The sequence below is a fragment of the Bombus pascuorum genome, chromosome 15 (genome assembly GCF_905332965.1).
Source record: "Bombus pascuorum chromosome 15, iyBomPasc1.1, whole genome shotgun sequence".
Lineage (NCBI taxonomy): Eukaryota > Metazoa > Arthropoda > Insecta > Hymenoptera > Apidae > Bombus > Bombus pascuorum.
Window position 1 is genome coordinate 4,699,584 of NC_083502.1, and position 24,370 is coordinate 4,723,953.

General features: G+C 34.7%; 2 protein-coding genes across 7 annotated transcripts in view; one reads left to right on the plus strand and one right to left on the minus strand.

Moving 5' to 3' along the window:
- The first annotated feature begins 65 nt into the window (after positions 1-65).
- Positions 66-2,018, plus strand: LOC132914728 (xyloside xylosyltransferase 1). The gene is made up of 3 exons (XM_060974076.1): positions 66-691; positions 781-1,254; positions 1,369-2,018. The coding sequence occupies exons 1-3, from the start codon at positions 299-301 to the stop codon at positions 1,573-1,575; spliced, it is 1,074 nt and encodes a 357-aa protein (XP_060830059.1). The 5' UTR covers positions 66-298; the 3' UTR covers positions 1,576-2,018.
- A 109-nt stretch (positions 2,019-2,127) lies between these two features.
- LOC132914717 (protein cordon-bleu) overlaps positions 2,128-24,370 on the minus strand; it is a 95,975-nt gene continuing 73,732 nt past the window's right edge. For 4 of the 6 annotated variants that reach the window (XM_060974053.1, XM_060974055.1, XM_060974056.1 and 1 more), the window contains 12 exons: positions 19,237-19,380; positions 16,278-16,422; positions 14,729-14,815; positions 14,394-14,520; positions 10,604-10,959; positions 10,037-10,319; positions 9,263-9,682; positions 6,794-7,648; positions 5,103-6,307; positions 4,874-4,971; positions 3,716-4,799; positions 2,128-3,471 (listed from right to left, as the gene is read on the minus strand). In XM_060974053.1, coding sequence (XP_060830036.1) covers positions 3,454-3,471; positions 3,716-4,799; positions 4,874-4,971; positions 5,103-6,307; positions 6,794-7,648; positions 9,263-9,682; positions 10,037-10,319; positions 10,604-10,959; positions 14,394-14,520; positions 14,729-14,815; positions 16,278-16,422; positions 19,237-19,380 — 4,822 coding nt within the window. In that variant the 3' untranslated portion in view covers positions 2,128-3,453. The remainder of the gene's footprint in view (positions 3,472-3,715; positions 4,800-4,873; positions 4,972-5,102; positions 6,308-6,793; positions 7,649-9,262; positions 9,683-10,036; positions 10,320-10,603; positions 10,960-14,393; positions 14,521-14,728; positions 14,816-16,277; positions 16,423-19,236; positions 19,381-24,370) is intronic. The other 2 variants (XM_060974054.1, XM_060974058.1) reach the window with 2 other exon arrangements.

The following is a 24,370-nucleotide window of genomic DNA, read 5'->3' on the forward strand; positions in this document are numbered from 1 at the left end:
ATTCGGTATTTATTTTCTCCAAATAACTTGTGATCTCTTTGCTGCATATTAATTACCCATTCATAATTTAATAAATATTAAACGTATATTTTTTTGTTTACTTATGTGTTCTATATTATGACCACCATTAAATGATTTTGATAGACTTCAAAACATAACCTAACATTTTATCAAACTTCAATAACATAACCTATTGAAGTATAAATACATCATCTACAGTTTTAATAAATTTTTTCTAATATTGAGCTGTAGCCATTTGGAGTGTACGAAGGGAACTTGAACATGATCGAGTAATTAAATGCTCCTGTTACGCAAGGTGCTCATCAACTTGACGCTCCTAGTTGTGATTCTTGTTTTGTTTTACTGCTATCAGACGTCAAATGGTACACGTTGGATACTGCACAGAGACCAAGAAAATGCTTCGACCACCGAGTCGACAAATATTCATGAAGATACCATCACGACGACAGTGTTTTTTCCAAATAAGAAAAATTACTATAATGTTTGGTGTATATTCACCAAAGTAGATAGTAACTCTCCAATGCGACGAAAATTTGAGATCTTTGCAGAGTCTTTAATCAAACTATCCTCTGTTAACATTGCATTCCATGTTATAACTGATAATGATAGCAAAAATGTTACAGAGAAAGTTTTGGCAAATATTCTCTCATCCACAGGCAAATTTATGAAGGTGAAACAGAAGAATTTTGTTTAGAATTTTGATCTTCTCAAATTATATTTCTTACAAGATTTTACAATTTGTTTATTCCTTTGTTTCAGGTGCAATATTATGATGTACATAAACTAGCATTGCAATTGGAAGACATTGTGTCTGTCATGTCTCCATACTTCAGCAGCAAACCAGGAACCTATTATTCAGATGCATTATTTTTCCTATCCTTAGGTTTACATCGAATAGCTCCAGCTGAACAAAGTGTTGCAGCAATGTTCGATGTTGACACCAAATTCCGCAAAGACATCAAGGAGCTTTTTGAAGAATTCAACACTTTTGGGAGTCAAGCATTGTTTGGTCTGGCCCCAGAGCTCACTCCAGTTTACAGACACGTTTTGTATTTGTATCGTAGCAAACATCCTAACACATTATTTGGAGAACCTGCGAGTTTAGGTGGTTATCATGGATATAACAGTGGAGTGGTACTCTTTAACCTTGACAAATTAAGGAATTCTTCTGTTTATGATGCAATTGTGAAAAGAGAAAGTGTTGATGCAATGACAAAGAAATATCATTTTAAGGTAAAGGATATAGCAATAATTGATCCATAAAGTCAAGTTGAAAGTCATTTAAGTGATAATAATAGCAATTAACACTATCATTGCAAAGTTGTTACATTTTCCATGTTTTCTTAGGGTCACTTAGGAGATCAGGATTTTTATACTATCTTAGGAATGGAAAAACCTGAATTGATTCACACCATTGATTGTGGATGGAACAGGCAGCTGTGTACATGGTGGAGGGACCGTGGATATGCAGATATATTTGGAGAATATTCAAAGTGTGATTCAGAAACAAAATTATGGCATGGAAATTGCAATGCCCCCATACCTAATGATTAATCATATCCGTAATATCCAAGAGCATAAGTTATAACTATTGTTTGCAAAAGTTTAAAAGCAGTACCTGTTGTTATTTGAACATGTTATTAATCTTAGAATCTGTGATTCTTCAGTGGCAATACATATCTTCCATGACAGTAACAATATTTAAGAAAGAGAAAAATAATATTAGTCGATAAGTTGCATAAAAACTATTTTCTTCTTTAGGTATTGGTGTTTTGTACATTAAATATTTTAAATATTATAAGGCTTAAACGTTGAAAATAAGATGCAAATTATTTTTTGAAATTGATTTTATATGAGTTGCCAGATACATGTAAAACATGATAGGTGCTATTTTTATATAAAGTGCAGTTATAAAAATTGCTGGACGAAAGTGGACCAATTAATTATATGTACTGTTGTATTTTTTCAACAAATAAAATGTTTTGTGTAAATAATCATTTTTACAGTTTCTATTCATTCAGAGTTGCCTCTGAAGCAATTCGTTGAATAAAAATCAATAGTGTTTTTTTTATTTTTAATGGAACTATAAATAACAACATATATAAATAGAAGTGTCGCCGTAATATATTTTTACGCAAGGAAAAATAATATTAAATACAGTATTAACATATTATATGATATTTACAGTATACAATACACCTTTCCATGGTGATTGCCACCTGCCATAAAAATATTTCTCCAGAATGATCATACTCTATAAAACAAATACATACTGAAATTTGCTACTTAAACACAATAGTCTTCTAATTGATTCTTTTAGAATAATATTGACAATATCATATTAACAAATACAATATGCTTTCTCCGAATGATTATCGAAACTTGTTAATAATCAAAAATAAATTTTTATTTTCTTTTTCTTTTTAATTAACAGTAAATGTAAACGCAAAAAAGAAAAAAAACGGAAATCGATTGTTAAATCAATTTCGTTGTTTTCTACTAACACATATTAAAACTTACTTTGAACTCTGTTAATGCATACTAATTAATGAATATATCTCATTATCATGATTTTCAACCTATGCGACTGACCAGATTGCTTTTCTCTCTCCTTCTCTCTCAAAAAACGAAAAGAAAAGATTATCTTTCATAATTATACACACACCCTAGTTGCATCTAAATTCGTTGTACAATATGTAAAATAAATGATGTCACCTTTGGTCCCAGTGATAGAAACTTAATGTTAATCGTAAAGAATAGGAAATGTTAGTCAACATTGACTCAACCGTTCAGATCTAACCTATCTTCGATTCCCTCTTTTCTCGTCTTAGGTTAGGTTAGGACTGAATGGCTGATTGAATTAATAAAAGAAGAAAAAAAGAAAAAAAAAAAAAAGAAAACTTAACAAGAATTGCGTGGACTGCATCATATAATGAGCAACAATGTTTCGGAAACGGACCTAACTCGGCCCGTTGACTATTTGGACACGAAAATACAATATTTCTCTTATCGCTTTAAACAGCTAAACGATATGTACATCATTGACAGATTTCTTTTTTATTGACAACTCTTTTTCCTGGTTGTCTCGACTTTTTTACACACGGTATTTACACGTGGACGACTAACGTGGCTGTTTTTTATAGACTATTAGCCAGCAAACCGTCAATGGAATGATTTCGAAGAGGTTAGGTTTGACAACTGACAAAAATACGGGGCAGATGTGAATGGTCCTTCGATAGTGATTAAAAAATATACATAAATAAGTTTCTTGCCCTTTCTTTTATGTCGATAATTGCCAAACGTTGTATTATCACTAAGGCTGTACGACTTAAAGCACCAGAATATCTCTTCGAGAACAATATATCCTCGGTCGCCAGTCTTTTTCCGATTTTATCCTCGCGTCAAGAACGTTTCCTACTTTCTGAAAGGCAGCTAACATCTTTCCATAGCCTGTAACCATAAATTTTCATGTTAGGCAATTTTAACGTTAAGTTCCGTGCCCTTTAATAAAACATTTAACTCAAAATTCTTCTTATGAAAATTGTTCCCGACATTCAATGCCTCCCATTTATAGGAAAAATTCTCCTTTACTATTACCACACTTTATGAATCATAATTTTCTTATCAGGGAGTATTTCTCTATTATTCAATTTCCATTACTTCTTAATGGATTTTCTGACTAATAAATGCTTACGCTTTTTAAATTCTCGCGACCACCGAAGTTTCTAATCGATTCCAGCAAAACGTCTCGCTGGTCAATTTGAATGGGCATGGACTTAGGTCTGGCACTTTTCAAGGTCACACCCGTTATCACGGGCATAGTAGGAGGCCTTGGTGTACCATTTGAATCCTTGGATGATCCTTTAACATTATCTTCTTTCATTCCTTCCTTGAAGCCTTCTTTAGTTTGATTCTCATAACTTTGACTTGCACCAATCTTTGTATTTGAAATCTTAAACCCTTTAACAACAGGCATTGGCTGGTTCCCTTTAATGCTTAGGCCGTTTCTAAATGTCAGGTTACCTTCATTCTGGATACCCACCATCGAAGAATACCTCTTAGGTTTAATATTTTGGTAGCCATTTATTAAACACTGATCTTGTCTATGTCCATTCTGCTTATTAGAATCGTTTTCCAACTGAGAATCTGAACGTTGAATTGTACTGGACCTTTTTGGTTTTGGTCGCAGGCAAACATCTTGACCAAATGCTTTCGTTAATTCTTTGAAATTTACTGGAGTAGTGTCTATCATGTTGTCATCCTGTTTATTTTCGAGGAAGCTCTTTTTCAGCTCAACTCCTGTTACAACTGGTTTATCATTAGTGACTTTTGATTCTGAGCTGTTAACTTTATTCAGTACTGGCTTTTTGAATCCTGTAGCTGTTGTATGACTAATTAATTTCTTGGTTAACTCATTAGGCTCCTTTTTATCCAAAAATTCAAATTTACTCTTCTGTATTTTGGTAGAACTATCAACATTATTGGAGTCTACTTCATCTTTAGAGCTATTAATATTGACGATGGTACTGCTGTTAGTTTGTTTGACTCCAAATTTGTAGTCAGTGTCCTTCTTTATCTGGACATTAACACTCGGTCGTTCGGACCAACTGCCTAAATTAATCATAGGAGGTCCTGAGTAGGTATATCGTTTCTTATTAGTTTCTGGCGTTGGTTTCTTTGATTCTGGTTCTACTTTCTTATTACTTGGTGCTGTCTGAGGTTCACGAGTCGAAACTTCATTCGATTCGGTCGAATGTTCGTTAGAGGTAGTCTCGGATCTAATGAATACATTAGTCAATAATTATTATTTAAATATAAAATAATTTCGAAGTAAGAAAAATATTAAATTTACCTCGTTTTTTCAGATAATACTATATCACTCGAATCTTTGGGCACATTTTCCTCCGCCTGTTGAGCATTTTTCAACTGCGGCAAAATGCTTTTTAGCACCTAAGAACAAATTACTTACTATGAATACAAAGAAGGGACGATTTAAAAAATTTATATTTTACAAAAAAAAAATGTAACGGAAAAACTTTAATAAATGTTGTATAAAAAATCTTAAATTGGAAGATAATTACCTGTACAGACTGCAGTTGCTTTTCTTTGGTAGGCCGCTTCAGAATATTATCCCGCCACTGTGAGGATTTCTCGTCGTTTTTAGTCGCAGTTACGCTCAGGTTGCTAATGCTCGTTGCTTTTTTCATTCCACTATCGTCCATTTCCAGATTTTTTTCATTCTTGATACTCTCAATCTCATATATATTTCCTTGGAGAAAAGATTTGTCACACATGGACATGTAGCTCTTGGATCTCTGAATATTGCTCTTTTCATTATCAGACTGCCACCTCTGCAGGGATTCTGTTTGTATCTTTGGTTCCAGCTTTGTCTCACTCGACTTATCTTCTCCTGCGGTTACCTTTTTCTTCCCTTGCAATGTTCCAACGCTGAATTCCTTCAGATTATTGTCTTCACTCTCATCGAGATTACTCTTGTTTCTTGTCAGAGTCGCAAAGGATCTGATAAATCTCTCATCAGAATTTGTCTTTCTAGACTGTTCTACTTCTTCAAATATATTCAGGTTCTTTTGCTTGCTGTATGTTGTGATAGTAAAATTTGATAATGTGTTATCTACAGGGGAAATTTTGGGAGTTGAGGGGTTCAATGACCTCCTGGAATCCACATCCTTCTGAGACATAGTATTCTGAGGCAAAGTACTTATTTTATTCTCGAGCTCATAAATCACCTCCTTTTTCATGCTAGACTCTGGCTTTCGTTGTATGAAGGACTTTGCATGTGGAGTCTCTTTCCTAACCTCAATTTCTTGCCTTTCTACCTTTTCTACACTATTCCTTTCATCTTTCTCGTTTGAAGTTGAGGTTAATTCAGTGATTTCTGTATCTCTGAATGATTCAGGCGAAGGTGTGATTACTTCAAAGTTATCGAAGACAGGAGAAGCAGAGTCTCTGAAGGCACTTGGAGGAGCTGGCAGTTGATACTCCCAGTCGGTGACAGATAAATCTTCATCGACTGCTGATACATAGTCTGACGTGTCCTGCTGAGAGTTTACAGTCAAATTTGCCGAGCCGATGTTCACATCAAAGCCATTGGGATACTCAGAGATCTTCTTGTTTTTCTGGTCTGTTTCTTTGGAAATGTTCGTTGGCTCTAATTTAGTTACTGTTGGAGACACTGGTACCTCATCGAATGATGCTACAGGTAGAGAGTTGGACAAAGTGTCAGATACTTTCTGAAGTAGTACGTCAGTCTCTGAGAGATTTGTATCTGTAATAGAATATTTTAAAAGATCAGAGAATTATTCGATGATACAAAATAATTCAAAGGATTTATCTTTCCATGGAGTAGTTAAAAATATACAAGTAAACCAGAAACCTCATGAAAGTGAGACTACTATTCTTTTTTATGTTCCACCACCATTTACAAGACATCAAACAATTTCTTAACCATAAAAATTTCAAAACATTAATATATTTTTAATGGCTATACAATTTTATATTTTTATGAATCTAATTAAGAATTTTTGCATTTTCAAATTTGACATAAATGCATAAAGATCCACAATCTAGATATTAGTATATAAGAAACTATATTAGTGAAGATGAGCTGATGATGCTTTAAATCACTTCTAATATTGTCTAAAATCTTTAACATGCTATTTACATTTAAAGTGATTTGAGCATAGAGAACTATTTGAAAGCTGCGTTACTGGAACAAAGTTCTCACACACATTAATGATATGCAGACATGCACCTGATGAAACCACTGCAACAGGGGACTTTTCTCCACCCACATCCTGAGACTCAGTATCCTGTTCCTCCCTCGATTGCTGTACAAGATCTCTGTCAGACAGCAGACTAGGATTCACATTCAAATTTAAGGCAAATGTGATATCCTCTGTATGAGAAGTTAAATGCCTCTTCTGCTTCTCTAACGTATTAACTTCAAAATCATTGGACTTCGACGCTGTTCGAGGAATCCTGGCTTTCTTTGGTTCTTTCAGACCCTCCCATTCTTTACTTTGACTAACTGCATCTTTGATGCTCAGTGAACTCAAGTGGTCACACTTTGGCATAGTAGATATTACAGCACAAAGTTTCTTCTCTTGGCTAGAATTCTTTGATGATACTGTACTTAGTTCACTTTTTACCAGTGTAGAATCTTGGTTTAAAGAAGCTTCTACATTTACTTTATCTTCATTTATACTCAATTTTCTTTCACTATTAGCTCCATCATCAATATCGTTATTTAAAGTTGTATCCGTGGAAGTAGTTTGGCTCTTTTCCTCCAAGTCTATTGAACTGTAATCAAAGCTTGCTTCACTCTGGTGGCCTGGCGTCATGAACACCTCATCCTCACTGGTAGAATAGTTGGAACAGACGTCCAGTTTCTCTTCACCTTTGATGGAGCTTCCACAATTGGAACTTGAGTCAATTATGTAACTCCCAGTACTGGAGTGCGCAGGAGCGTTGGACAAGCAGTCTACATAGCTGGAGTCTGAACTGAGGGTTCTACTCAATGGGGAGGGCGGTTTTAGTTTGCGTTTTGGCACCTCGGGCCGTATTGTGGCAACTTTTCTAGGCTTGGGAAGTGGAACAGGTTCTCCAACTATACTCAGAGGGAAAGAAAAAGAATAGGCCATCACCAACATGTCTAGTTAGCAAGCGGGTAAATATGGTCACCTTTAAGAGAGAGTAGAAAATATAAGGGTGCAACTCTGTACAAACATGCAAAACGAAAATGCTATTTCTAATCTTATTTAAGATACAGTTTTCTCTTTGGACAGTATTGTGTATTTACAGAAGGTGGATCTCTTAACTACTATATCTTATGATGACGAAAATAAAATGAAATAAGTACAAATTTTGGAATGATAATAACATAGTCACCAGTCTTTTGCAAAATCTACTTCAAACAATATTAATTCGGGCATTGCGGGACATTAATAATAACTAGATTGCGAATATTTACGCAAACTTAAAGGCATAAATACGCAAATTTAAATACATAGACACGTAAATTTAAATACATAAAAATACGCAAACATAAATACATAAAAATCCGTAGTCTAATAATAACGTAGAATCGTAAAGGATGGAACATATTTCTGTAAAATCTAAACAAATTCTCCAGCCCTGGTCTCCAATATCGAATTCAATTGAATCAAGAACCTATTCCAGTTTTCTGTCGACTCCTCTCGACTGACCAATCCTGGAGGAGGTGGTTCCAAGATACTCAATTTTTTCTCAGACTCCAATCTACATTCACTGTGTTGAATAATAGGCAAAGAAGGTAATTTATCGACATCACTAGGCACAGAATCTATGGTTGTCACTGGAATATCCAATGGTTTAGTAGAAATTGCAAATATCTGGAGATTACTCAATGGAGGTGGTGAAAGATTGGATCTACGATTATCAATCATTGAACCTTCAAATATATCTTCATTAAGACTAGAAGAAATAGAACCATTGTAACACTTTGTTGTACTAACATTTCCCAGTCTCGGCCGTCTACTCTCGATTGACTCGCAAACGTTGTTTTTAGAAGAGAAACTTCTAGAACCTGACAATTTTGGCTTTTCAAAGGCGCTTACTATCTTAGTCTCCCTTAATTTATAACCAACTTGAAAGCTGGAACTATTTTTCAATGCTTTAGCTTGACACCTGTCCCCGCAAATATAATTATCCACATGCAGTTTCTTAGGAATAGATTTATCTTCTAAAATACTACGTTTTGGTATGTCCTCGATATTAGTCCCTATATCATCCAAATTAACTACAGTTTGCATCTTAACCAACCTACTCTGAGATTTAAGCGAACTCTGATTAGAAATACTCTGACTATCAGGACGGTAGCGCATCTTCGCCCATTGTCTAGCTTTTGGAGTGATCATATTGGAACACGCAAAGCTCTGAGACTTCTGCAATTCAGACCTTGATGAGGAACAATTATTTTCTGATTCTAAAGAGCTAACTTTGTATCTAACAGAGCTATTCTTGAAAAAGGAGTTGTTAAAATTTATAGGTACTTCATCGTTCCTACGTTCAACCTTACATTCTTGAATTTTGGCCTGTAATTTAAGTTTCTCTGGATCAAAGCGACTAGTACGTTGTTCGACAAAATCTGTTCCATCTCTTCCGTTCTCAAAGCTATTTTTAGATACGAAACTATAGGAGGGGTGGTTATCATCTATACTACTGCAACTATGCACTAGCTTACCTCTCTTCCGCGGCAATCTAGAATCTACAGGAGCGTCTTCTACGGGTGCAGGGTGCCCTGGTTCCGTGCTAGGTAACTTAACGTTTATGGATCCGGATCTGTGGCGCGGTTCGATATCACATTTGCTACCCTTCAATTCTAATTCCACTTTCGAGCTGTCTGGATTGGTGAAATCAATACTGTTGGATAGTTTTGAGCCGAGTGTTGTTACTCCGATGTCTGAACTGGCCTTTGGACGCTCTTCTATGTCAGAGTTTGCTTTGGACGGGACACTGATGTCGGAAGGAGGTTTGGAAGGATCCATGTCTGACGTTAGAGACTCTTCGGAGTCAACTATGCGTTCCAGAGCTTGGGTGGAGATGGCGGACGACAGGGGTCTGGTTACTGGCGGAGGAGGTGCGACCCTTTTCTTTCGTAATCCTGGAAAAATTCAATAAAATTTTTTAAAAATTTGATATGAATAATTTGATAGATGTTTGGAATAGCACAGCAAGAGAAGATAATTTTATTCTAATAATTAATAATAGAACTAACAAATTGAACGGGGAAATCTGATAGAGAGAAGAAGGAACTGAATCATCATCATTAGGGATTATATTTATTATAACTACTCTACTATTTCTTTTACTAAAAACATTTATAAACAAGATTTACTATTAAACTAACAACAACGAAATTAAAACTATAAAGTTAAAAAGAGGAAATCCGTGCTTAATATAACATAAGAAAGATCTATATGTAACATAATGTATATATACATAACATAAGAAAGACCTGTGGAACTTAAGGAGGTACTGCTAATTCCGTGACTAAGCGTACCAGGCATAGAAGTCAGATTGCTCAAGCTCTTGCTGGATTGTGATGTTTGAGCTAATTTCCTGGGCATTTCCAGTGGAACCTTGTTCCTCCTGGGCAATGTTTCTGGAAGTCTTCCAGCGGAATCTGGGTTGTCACTTAACACAGAAGCTTCGTGGTAGCCTGAACTGTCACTGCTGTTACGACTGTGACTGATCACTACCTTGTCTTTGCTGGAGTCTGCACAATTTTCTTCTGTACCCTGGAATAGTTAGCGGCATATTTTCCAAAGATGACAGTAACGATTCTTAATATATTCTTTGCTAAAATTGTCCTAATTGTATATAAGATTTATACTGATATTCAAAAATATTTTAACACTTGCTTATCTTTATGTATTATATCATTTAATTGCATAAATATTAAAAACAGTCTTCCATAATACTTTTCCGAGTCACTAATTGTCATTAATTTGTCCATTTTTATAACATTCATACGTATAAACAATAGAGTGTAGAATATTGTATACAGAACAATTCTACTAACATTACTAACGTCTGCCTGAATAGGCGGCTTTGGCGCGGGTCTCCGCTTCCTCTGAGGTCTGGTAGGCGGTTGTAAAGGACTCGTGCTTCTTCCAGTCTCATCGCTCCTCGCTGGTGATGCACTACGTCCTCCGAGGCTATCGGTACTCAAGGAACCCTCCTTGGATTTCTTGAACACAAATCCAAAGACACCTTGCTTCGCCTGTTGCCTACGTCGCTCTTCTTGCCTTTGTAGAGCCATTATATCTTGAGAGCTGAGTGCTGAGCCTAGTGATCTACCTTGTTTGGCGTACAGAGTGACTTCCTGAAGATGGTAATCCTGCAGTGACAGCGACAGGTCCAGTGTCTCCAAGCTTGCTGCAAAGAAAGTCAATTTTTGGATTTTTTATTTCTTTCTTTTAGAAAATTAATTGTCAAGGACTATTTCAATGTTAAATATCTTTTAACAAATGTTATTTCACATAAAAAGCATCTTCAATGAATCACAGTAGATTTTTTATTAACCAAGAATTAATTCATAAAAAGAACTATCTTTACATCATTACAGGAAATTATTATATCATTCTCATTAAATTACTATATCATTCTCCAGTAAAGGATGAAGATATCCTATGAATGTATGTTTCCTCCAATAAAAAAGCTCCTATACAGGAAATACAATAAAATGTGGACCAAAAGAGATTTGAATATCCAGTACCTCAAAATATTCTCTTTATTAACAATTATTCTTCAAAATAGATCAAGATCCTTGCACTCGAATCAATTGCTTGGAACAGCAGATTCCAGTTGAGGCGCGGCTTAGGAGCGCAAAAAGAGATTCTTCCAGGTCCAAGGGATCGGTAACAAGTGTAAAGGAGCCTGGGTTTCCGCAGGGACGACGGAGCCCGAAGAGCAACGCAAGGCATGCACGCTTAACGACTAGGAGTAACAAGTGGAAGAGTCGGCCGGCAACCTTGCGATAGCGATCTTAACACAACTGGCTTGGTGTAACTAGCTAACTGAAATATCTCGTGCACCGGCGCGTAAGTACGCGAGATATATAATCGGGGAGTTCCCGCCGGTGTTCATAGTATCGAGAATAGGCTATGGAGGATGGCCGAGCCATTTACCAGCGAATCTGGTTATGTTAGAATGTAGTAGGGTATTCTACAGTCGATGATCTATAGGGTGATTCATTTGAAATTGCTATCTTTATGACGAAGATTATTTTCTGCTTCAAGAGGGTAGATTAAACCCCTACTTACTACTGTTTGATTTAAAAAAAAGGTCTCAAATTTTAATACATTATGTTTCCTTTATAAAACTGCTAAAAAGTGAGTTCTTTTTTATTAATAACTAAGAAAGAAAGTAATTTTTCTTATCTGAAAAAGAATTTGGTTCTGGAAGGATCAAAAGATTTAATATCTTCTTTGTAATCTTGACTGCTTTAACATACTCATGGTAGATCTCTACATAAAACTAAAACAATCATTTAAAAAAAAAATTGTAGAATTTTTCTTCTTCATAAGTTAGAAACTTTAAAATCCCCGTGTAAGTCCCTATGTAAGTTTTGCTAAATACTAATATCTTTTGTCTTCCTTTTTTAATATTTTAGAAATTCTAATACTGATCTACATAAAGGGTGCAGTTTCTTACAAAGAAAAGAGCAAACTCAGTTACAAAGTAATGAATCAAATCGAAGAGGTTCATAGCAAAAGTAATTAAAGATGAAAAAACAACCTCAATACGCAGACTCTCGTGTTATTCCTGTCTTTTGCAGGAAGTAATGACGTATCTTCTCTTAGAGAAAGTCATCATTCGCAGTTATCTGAAGTGTTAATAGTTCGTTCAAGATCACCATGCACGAAATGTGGGAAAGAGCAAATAAAATATACGCGATAATATCGAGAAATATCCTCCAAAGTTCGCTCAGATTACAAAAGCAAGGAGAAATCAGACGCATAGTCCTAAAATTGTATATCTTATTAGAAAGACTTTCCGTCTGGTGAACAAGAATGCAGAATATCAAGAAAATTGAATTAGGACATTATTACACGTGTGTGAGTGTGTACATGTGTGTATACATATGTATATATATACACATAGATGATCTGGATGGCTTCAGAAGCCATATTGATTTGAGCAAACCCAACCGATGCGCACGGCTACTGACTTCTTGGCAAATCTGATATCTATTTCTGAAAATTGATGCTAACATTCATCACGTAAATAATGCCACAGCACGCAATTTGATATGAAATAATATTTCCAGGAATTCTTTCCTTTTATGTAATTTAATGCTATGGCAACTGGTGGTGCTACACTAGCGCCACGTGAGCGTTAACTAGTAATGTATATGGAATAACCACTGTAATAGAATCTTAAAAGATTAGATTAATTACTACTATTGAAATAATAAGTGATTAATAATTAATATTATTAAATTCTGTAAAACCTTCTTATGGATTTAAATCCAAACCATATTCCATTAATCCCTTAACAGTAAAAAGCAATTTGGTTGACTGGTTTTCAGAAATTGGTAGAGAATCTCGTTCTAAGGTAAAGAAATGCTGGAATGCAAAGAATTTAATTTTCGACAGAAACAATCATTAATAAGAGGTTTTGTTATTTAAAATTTGAAACCTCTAACTCTATTTTCTCAGTCTACGATTTTGTCTCATGGATTTCTTTTTTCTAGAAAGCTCCTCAATTATTTATAAAAAGACGACGAAGTTATACAACGAGTTCAATAATGCTCTGCTTATTCAAGGAAGAAGTGCGTTAATAAAAATATGATCGACTGACCAGGTAAACCTGTTGGTATTATATCTTGAAAAAGGTAACCTGGCCAGTGCTACCGGTTTAAATATCAAGCGCAAATGAACGAATCTAGTTCCGTCCCAGCTACGTTTTCCAGGGCAATGAATATCCACCAATCATCTGGGATAGCCTTATCAAACTGTTCTCTGCGTGGGCAAACCTCAAATAATAAATCTCCACTTGAAATCTTATGTAAACGTCTTAATTGCTTAACACAGTTCGCCACTAGTTGATACCTTTGCTAAACCTTTAACAAGCTTCGGGTCAACGTTCCTAGCTACTATTGCTAAAATCTCAGACTGGTATCATTTGAATCATGTATCATTTGAGCAGTAATTCATCAACTAGTAACATTAAAGACCTGATAGAGAAAGAAAGTTACAAGTTATAGGTAATAAAATTTTCTTTTGCGATTTTACTATCTCAAGTGAAATCAAATAATGGGCTAATTTGTCATTTAGAAAGTTTCATTCTAAAATTTTATTTGTATTATCATAGGTCTTTTCATTGTTGTGCAAGATAATTATTAATTTGTTAACCAAAGCATCTCTCAATCAGGAATTTTTGTGATTATGTAATGAAAAATTAACAACGACAAATTAATTTTAGTTAGTTTAATTTTAGCTCTTGCAAGTGCAAGAGATTTCTCGATGATATAGACCCTATTGCTATCCAATTGAGATTGTTGAATTCAGTAAACAGATAATGAAGATATAATGGATTGAAAAATAGATTGGGAGATCTATAACCAAAAACGAGTTGTTATATCGAAGAAATTGAGAGTCCTGGTAACTAACAAGTCAATATTGTTAACTTGTAGCTTATAAAATTTGCTAATAATATTAATTTAACTGTATATGTGTTTTCAAGTTTTTACGTTTCTAGCTTCAGCAATTGCCCTAATTATTATCTTACTTATCTTGTTATTTTTCTCATCTTTATCTATTTTTCTACGAGCTTGTTAATTATAGAAATGTATTTATGTTGCTTACCTGGGTGACGCAGTTCATACTTGTTCTTATCTAGATCTTTTTCGCGGCACACTTGATCCAAGATCTCGCCTAGATTCATCTTCGGACTGACTCTGGACACCCACAGTTGATTTCTTGGTAGATGTACCTACAACAGTTTCACAATCATAATTTTTTCTAGTGCTCGCTGATTACTTGATAAATTATCAGATATAGAAAATGGAACAATAAGGCTAGCATGTTGAAATCTGAAGTCTTAAGAAAATGTTTACAGGACAATTGGACTCTTAAATTTCGCTGGCTCTCTGATATAGTATATGACTAGATTATTAAATACATATATTTTTCTTTTTTACCTGTAGCCTAAAAGTGGTTTCGAACGGTTGATTAACTTGCTTCGATTTTCTTGGTACAAAAGTGCCCTGCTTAGGTAGCAGCTTTACCTGCAACATTAAAGACAAAACAATTTTCAATAGAGTCCCCATTTTGTAATAAACTCATCACGATTAAAATTAATATTAAGATTGGAATGAAAATTAAGATGAAAATTGAAAAATCATTGAACACTATAAATATTAATCAATTATGCTGTATTTATGGAAGTGGAATTATACTTGAAAAATAAATTGAATCACTTCTCATTCTCACACAGAATCACTTCTCTATTTCATGGAAACAGCAATATAAATTTTGCCAAATTAGGATTGGTTTTTGTCAATAATACCCTTAACTGAGATTATGAATATAAAAATGAGCAATTAAAGGAAAGTTTCCTAATTCCTCTGCCACCGATAAATTATTCTTTCAATTTTTAAATTTTGTTTTCTCTATTTAATTCAAAGAAACATAAGAAATGGTCGAGACTTCTCGAAAGACACCAGACACGTGTAACGAAACGGTTCCGATTAGAAGTCGGCAAGGTAATTCTATAAGATTAGAAGAGATTAGAAGCAGTCTTCAGAAAAACCCAACTACACCGCCTCTTAGAGATTAAGGATTGCACGATTCATGGAATTCCAAGTCGTCTCCTCCACTCTAACCCTTCGTTTCCCTAGGCAGAAAAACTGCAGACTCAAGAGTTATTCTACTCTCCTTGATACAATTTCCTGTTGAGATCCTCCACCCAAGAAAGAACCTCATAGAGCTTGCGAGGATGGGAGAAATTATCTGAAAAATTACAGAGAAGTCCACGACCTATGTGTAGAATAAGGAGCCTAAATTTCCTCCCCTGATCAATCTTTGCTGTTAAGTGCTTCAGCCTGGAAACTGAAATTTTAAAATAGAAATGTCCCTATAGTTGAATGACAGGAAAGACGAAGGAATTGGGCATTTCTAGTCGTTTTGTAGATTCGTTCTATCGCTTATCGATTACAACTGACAATTATATTAAAAAGCTGTGTGACTTTGTGCCTCGTTTCGTTCCTCTACATGGATACCCAGAGGACGAAATTAGGAACGTGTGTTTTAAAAAGAAATTCGCAATAGAGTCATTCAGCGACAACGAAGATCGAGATATGGCCTGTTTTATATATGATGAACGATTTTCGATGTGAGCGCAGAAAAGTGTGAGATGCACCGCGCGTGCTTCATATGTTAATGCTTCTGTGCACATCTGTATCACAAATTAAAAAATTTGTATGTTATTTTTGTACAGATCCATAATTTATATTATTATTATTACTATCTTCAATTAAATTTTGAAACCGGTCATTTGACCGGGTCTGGTAAGTTAGTGTTAAACTGAAATATTTTCGATACTTAACCTTCTACTTACTTTGCCGTAAAGGAACTAGACTGCCCACAGTTAACAGGTTAAATACAACCACGCGCATATGCGTTTATAGCTATTAGATATCTCGACTCGTTAAATAGACTATAGTATTCTAACATATGTAGTTGCAATACCTGAAGTGCATCCAATGCACCAATTGGCGTATTAGGTTGATGAGGTAGAACTATTCCACGTTCTCCAATCGCTTGCAGAGTGTAGCTGGAAGCTGTCAATTTGTGTGCTGTGGCGATCTGCACGAGGAGATCCATCATCGGCATACTGTGGACAGAAAGAAATCCGAGGAACCGTTTAGAATTCGAAGATTTGCACGCCAAGGAAGCGATAAGTCATGCCACATTATGCCATGTCGTTCCCCGACATTGCGTCGACACGTCTCAGGAAATCAGTCCCTGAACTTTGCATTCTATACCTGAATTTTCCATTATTATTTAAAATTATTTTTATTTTATTTCAATTATTTTCACGATAATTGATCAGAAATTTGATTATAACGATAGTGTGTTTACGAAAGGCGAAGACAAAAAAGAAGAAACAACGCAGAGTAACATCTTCGAAGAGAACTGCCTGGTTTTGAGAAAATCGAGTTTGAAATTTAAAGCGCGCGCGCTTTTTTAACGCATGCGCCGCTGCTGTTCAAATATGGCTACCTCGGGGATTACCCTTTCCTTTACTAGACGTGTTTTTATTTTACGTAATTATGGCTGTTTTAATGCACTTATTTATTACTTAAAAACTTTATTTCTATAAAAATGAATATTATATTATTAATGTTATATTTGGCCTGTGTTATATTATATTATCAGTATATTATACAAATAAAACCATTTATATTGTTTTATTTAATATTCTCGCTACCTTAAACCTGCTTTGTATATTCTGAAGCGCACGATTTTGCATTTTCTGCCTGTCCAACAAAATTTCCAACGTTTACAAAGGCTCCACGCCTAAGAAAATATTAGTTTATGGTAATAATAGCAAGCGTAGACCACAAAGAACGAGAAAACACTACTCACAGCACGGATGGAATAACGAATGGGTACTTTCTTTCAACTGAAACGTTTTCTCGCGTCGGTAAACGGATCATTAGTCAACAAATAATTCTTTGGTAGGTTCCAGTATTGTTTCTTCAATAGCTACCATTTTCATGGGGCGACCCGAATTTGTGGAAAGTACGAGGATCGAGTAAACGTCATTTAGAAAAAAAAAAACTGAATGGAGATCAATACGTAAGTGGAAAAAACTAATCCTAGAGAAACAGTCGACTGAATTTCTCCTTCTAGTGGTTTTTCTTTTTTAGCATCTCTAGAAAGCACCGTGATATAAAGATTCTGTTCGTAGCCTAAGTGCACTATAGAGCAGGTTACATTTGCTCGAGTAGAATGGACAGGGAAAATGACTGGATATTTCAGGAGCTTTTTATCGAAGAATTATCGTCAATTAAGAGAAACTGGTGATTTATTTGCTTTTCTAACGACTGGATGATCACGCTATAGGGAAATTTTTTTTCTCATAGCTTACGTAGTTTTAGGTACAATTATAGAGTAATCAAAAGTAAATTTGTAGAAGAACTAACTGCAAAGTGATTAGTGGATTGGCTGCGTGGATTCTCAGGGAATTTCGTGTTTTTGTGAATAGAACTAAATAAAGACAAAATCTAGAATTTAATTCATACAGTCGAACCTGGGTAACTCGAACCTAAAGGGAAGAGCTGAGATCTTCCAATTACAAAGGCTTTGTCTTACCGAAGTTTTCAAGAAAAAGAAGTTGAACAAACGAAATTTCGTCGGACAGAAGCTTCGTACGAAGGCATAATTACATTCACCTTTTTGGGAAGCGTTAGCGTTTTAAGCTTCCTCTTGGAACTCGTTTTACTCGACGTATATAAATGGAAAATTTACACAAGCGATAAGCGATGGTAATTATGCGTTCGACCGACGAAAAACGATTAGCTTCCGCGGACACGTGACGAATAATTCAAGTTGAAGTAAGTTTTATTTCGACTTCCAGAGGTCTTCGCAGCGGAGCGGAAGGGAATGAACAAAATTGTAGTCTTACAGAGGTTTCTGAGTTCTAGTTACCGAGGTTCCACCGTATAAGGAACATTTCCTTTCACTTTGGACATTTTATTTAATATTTAAATATTTCTTTGTGTTTCTACGTCTTCAGCTTTGCTGTAATTGCATAAACATTCAGATCTAATGATCTAATGTTTCTATCTGCAGAGCTTTCTGTTAGCAACAAGCTGACCAAGTTAAATCGGACAAAAATGAAGGGTGAACTTTCTAGATTCTAGATGATGTTAATGAGAATGATCTCAGTGATTGAACAAGAGGAGAATGTTTCATAATTATGCACCAACAACGTCTGGTCGTAATTTGAACAGCGTCACGCTGCAATAACACAATGATTACAGGCATTATGGCCTGGAGGTTCCAGGAATCGGGGAATTAATCTGCTAATTGGACCGTTAAATTAATTTCAGGGCTGTTAGGATGATTCTGCTCACTGTCAGTTCCATGTTGCACCGTTAGACAAACCTTACATAGGTGTATTGCAAAAGTACATTTCTATTACATAAGCTTGGGCTAAACTAATTTAAATGTGTTATTAAACTCAAATTTTTATTTCTAATGCTAATTACAAACTAAATTAAGTTGAATTCGTTAGAAGGTCCCTAATTCATATGCTTGCTACAGCAAAGTATATTTTAGTCCTTGGAATTAACGGTTATGTCAAACTCCTGCTACAAAAGTGACATAATTTGAAAAACATGCTAAAGAATAGGGGATTCCTTAGAATTTCCTCAAGTTCTTTACAATCCCTAGAGTTCCTAGATTTAGAATTCCTGGAGTTCCATAGAATTCTTCTTATAAAATGAAAATAACAAAAATGACACCTGATTCTATTTTTCACTTAGAAATTTGATTACGACGAAATTATGCATTTAATTTTATTTATTTAATTTGTTGCAAGTAGGTACTTCTCAATTTTAAAGATGCTACTATTTTTTAGACGTGGCAGCCACTTTTGAGGCAAGTACATATGAAAGATGAATTTGAAAGACTAGTATACCTTCTCTGTACCGTGACCCTCTGCGTTTGAAGATGATGCTCCTGAGGTAACTGGACCAGGAGCTCCATGCTACCGGCTAGCATGTCTGCTGGCGTGTCCTCAGTCACGGTTAGAACCATTCTGGATGGCCTCTCCTCTCTAGTCCTGGAAATCAATAGAAAAACGGAATTTTTCATTAGAAAAATGTTGAACCAACTGAATTAGGAATATTTTATTTTAAGAAAATTAAAATTTAAATTGAAATGTAAATTGAAATTAAAATTAAAATTGAAATTAAAATTGAAATAAAAATTGTAGAAAATTTGGTAGATCCTTTTTTTGTATGTGATATAGAAAAAATTCCCACTTTTATTTTATAATTGAGCTAGCCTCATATATGTTCTTTTAAATGTCGTTACAAAGAGATGAAATAAAAAATGAAGATGACAAATACGATTACCGATTATAGGCAATAAATTAAAAGATGTAATAATCTTTTATTGGAATAATTATTTCTCTAATTTATATTGGAAGAAGGCACATCTATATTTCAGACTGAACTCTTAAAAAGCTAACCGTTAGTAACAAAACGAAAGAAAAGAATATCGCTGTCCACTCATACTAAACAAATGGTTGTTATGTCATTCTGCCATTTATACTGCAGTCTATGTGTAAAGATAATTTGTTTTCAGTATGTTGAATAATTTTTCTTGCCACGTACTCACACGTACACGTTCGTTTCTCATAATAATCCAACACTAATTACAAGTGTTATTATCCTGAAATATTAAGAAGAATATTACTACAGCAGAAATGTACAGAAAATTCTAGAAAATACTCTAATTACATTTTATAACGAGCTATTGTCACAGTGCAGTTCTAATTTAGAAATACATGTTCCTTGCATACGATGCGCACAATCTATCCTTTTTCTTCCCATTGATATTTCAGTCATCGAGCTCGTGTTTTACAAAATCATTTGCATAACAATTACAGCAGGCGATATTCTCCAAACAATCAAATGAGAAAAATTTCTTAACCTTCTCCAATATGTACGAAACGAAAGCGTGCATTTGAAACAAACGTGGCACAAATTCCCCGGGGCTTCCTCAAACATAGACCGAACAACCACACTTTCATGTTCCCATGTCATGCAGCTATTCAATGCCAGCCGTTATCATCGTGGCCGTTTCAAAACACTATCGAATTAATCTCGATCTGGATTTCATACCTCAAAATGGCACTGAACTAGTTCATGACCAGCTAACAATAGCAATCTGACCGTTAAGTGGCTTAAAAGTGGCTTACAAGTACATTTTTGACACTAACTTAATCAGACCCGGTCAAATGACCGGTTTAAAAATTTAATTTGAAGTTACATCTCAAAATTCAATTTGAAATTACATCTCAAAATTTAATTTGAAATTTCAATATTTAATTTGAAATCACATTTCAAAATTTAATTTGAAATTATATTTGAAAATTTAATTTGAAATTACATCTCAAAATTTAATTCGAAATTACACTTCAAAATTTAATTTGAAATTACATCTGAAAATTTAATTTGAAATTACATTTCAATATTTAATTTGAAATCACATTTCAAAATTTAATTTGAAATTTCAATATTTAATTCGAAATCACATTTCAAAATTTAATTTGAAATTATATTTCAAAATTTAATTTGAAGTTATACATTCACTGCTATTCCTTTCGTTTATTTAACTTTATATACATTCTTATATTATCTAATTAATCAGTTTCTCAATTTTCGTTAATATATGTTAATGAATGTACAGTCTTAAATTAAATTTTGGAACCGGTCATTTGACCGAGCCTGGTAAAATTGGTGTTAAAAGTGAAACGTCACTATGTTAAGCGATTTATGCATATACATTTCTGTCGAGTCTTCTTCTGTAGAGTCTTGCAAACTAAATATTAGGAATTTTAATAATGTCCAAAGGTCGTGCACTGATTTGGTAATGTTAGTGTTGCGTAATTATTTCAAGTAGTTCGTTGCAGATTTTTATAGTATTTTATGTTGTTTTTTCGATTTAAGGAATTCTTAATATTTTAATGCTTTAATATTTCAATATTCAATATTCAGTCTCTTAGTGCTTTAGTACCGCGATAGTACATTTCGTAGTTTGAAGCTTTCGTGTTTGCATACACCAGTATACTAGTATCTTGCTATTTTAATACTTTGAACACGTAAACGTTTGAGTATAACAATATACCAGTTGTTAGGCACATTGATGTTTGAGAAATTGCATCATTTGTCACAAGACAAACTAGAAAAAGAAAAAGTGAATAATAGCTATTTGGCAGCGTTAATACAAAGCCATTAAAACCTGCTATTAAAAAAGTTAACTTGTCAATGTTAATGGACACCCAAGTAACGCGTATTCTGGAACGCGTGTAAGGTGATACAGTGGAACGGTGACACGTGGAAGACGAAACGCGTGATAAAAAACAGACAGTATCGTTTCCTATAACGCAATCCACTCTATTGGTCGAATAAGGTGGTCAGATCGATTACCATCAATCTGGATGCTACTGTGCTCTGGAACAAATAGGCACAGGCAAACGTTTCACACGATACTCGCATACACATTGTACAACTCACATTTTACGTAATATTATACACGCATAAATATGAAATTTATTAATTTTCTACATTACTATGAATTTTATCGTAAAGAGTCAATTTCTATCAGAATCTAACATCTAGTATATAAGACTTATTAGATACAGTGATACGATATAATTCAATATCTGTGCAAAATTCTATTGTATTGATAATGCGTCAACTTAATTGAATTTAATACATTTTTAATTTAGAAAAAAAAGAAAAAACGATGTCTTATATTGAAAAATTTTTATTCTACTTTTCGACTTATTCTTAGACGAACAGTTAGATATTTTCCAAGTGTCTCAGAACTTTGGAACCACCCTATAGATTGCTGTTAAACTGTACAATGAAAGAAGATAAATTACAGCGCGCAGATTATACTCAAGTATCGCAGAATATAGGTTAAGATCGGGGAAACAGACAAGATGTACAACTTGGAATTTAGAATCTTGAATGAACCTTATCTCAAAGTCACAGAGAAAAACCATGGTTTCATCAGTGATTTCATAAGTGACTCTCGCACATCGTTGCGACATTTGCCAATTGAATGAACGTGACTGTTGCTCGTTGAAAAGAAAACGGCTACTTGCAGCCACTTCAAATTCCTCAACGACGTCAGCTTTTCCAATACAAAGCGTCTAAAGCATCAAATTAAAAGAATCTTGTATTCAAACTCCTCCAACCTCTTCAAACCACATTTAACCATTCACATATTTGACAGCCTCATCCTTTAAACAACAAAAATATCTTCGAATAATTAATAGTAGTTGGTTGTGCATAAAAAATTAAACGAAAGATATAGAATAATATTTTTCTCTAGGAGTCATAATTTTCAAATAAATCGAGCTTAAAAGTTTGAGGCGTGCCACTAACTTAAACGTGCGCCATCTTTGCAATGACGTCACCAAAATAGGGCAAACCCCCAGCTTTTTATTCGATTTTCTGGACAACAGAGACACTCGTTAAAAAAATATATCGCACGATCTTTTTTCAGTTTTTTACAGCGATTCATCCGGCACACTTGGAGCTATTCAATACATTTTTATGAGGCAATTTTGTCAAGTTGACGGCTAAAACGTAATTGTTTCGACGCTCGAGGCGGAGTTTCGGTTTTCATCGGGTAACCAGGGGAAAGCAAATTGAGATCCACGCATCCATTTCGATATCAATCACTCGAGTCACGGGATAGCCGATGATTATATCGAAGGAACGGTACCGTTACATAATTCGGATCTCGAAGAGAGGCCCTTTACGTAACCGCTTACAAATGGCAAACGTAGCCACCGACCACTTGCTGCTAATTGCATATATACAACACGATCAGTCAAGTTAGTATATATAAACTAATAAACTCGTGCCACGATGAAACGTTGAATCATCGTTGTTTACGTTATCGATAAACCCAGAGGTGCATTCCCTTCTACGAATGTGCAGGAATTTCATCCGCGCAAGAGAACTGACAAAAACTGTAAGCTTGAACTAAGTTAGTGGACTCACTGCGCACATTCTTTTCTGTGGACATTTGGTATTTTCGGATTTGATGTTGGAAAGATAATGATTTTTGATGTATTTATGATTTAGGTCAATCTTGTTGTGAGAATTTTATCTTCTACATAAATGGGGATATTTTAGGATTTCACATATCCAATATCACTCATTAGTCATTAATTATTTTCACATTTAGGAATTCAGAAACGCAATACTATAACGTAAAAATATCTACATATTTATAAGGAAATATCTAGCTATTTATACGCAAATATCTACTATACTGAAGAGCAAGGTATGCGACAGAAATGAGCTATCGTTTATTCCTTTCATCATACCAGAGAAATACACCATAAGGATGAAGAGAATGTATGAATAACACATTATACAGTTCTCAAATTAATAAATCTTCCCCTGTCGAAGAATATCGCCACGTGCAGGCGCACGTGACTCTGTAGACGCGTCCCTAGAGCAATTCGTGATAGTGGGTTGCTCAATCAGTTCCTGTGGCTGGCACGTTTTCCACCACGAGGTCTACGAAGAACGAAGCAGTAATGAGCCGAGCAATGCGTGCCCTGGACACGCTGGACCATGGATTTAATTCCGTTCTCGCGACAGAAAGCCTAAATTAAGATATCTGATATATTTACACTTCAAGGCTGTACTTACACCCCAAGAAAGGTCTAGTCCCAAATAGCCAGTATTTAGTGTAAAAAGAATTCATAAAAATCACTTGCTTTTACCATCGTTAGACGATAATCTCCTCTGAAAATAGCTAAAGCTACACGATATCTGTAAATATCGTGTAAGTAATAAGTACCAATAAACATGAGATTATAAAACAACATTTTCTGTCTCTTCTTACTTCCTTATTCTATCATTTATCGATCCAACGTGAGATCACGAAAATCCCTAGACTAAACAGCTGTTCTCTATGTACTTCTTACGAAGGATCGATTTTTTCCAATTCCTAGTAACTGTTTTATCCTCGCAGAGGAGTTGCACGAAGCAGCAGGAATAATTGGTCCATCGACG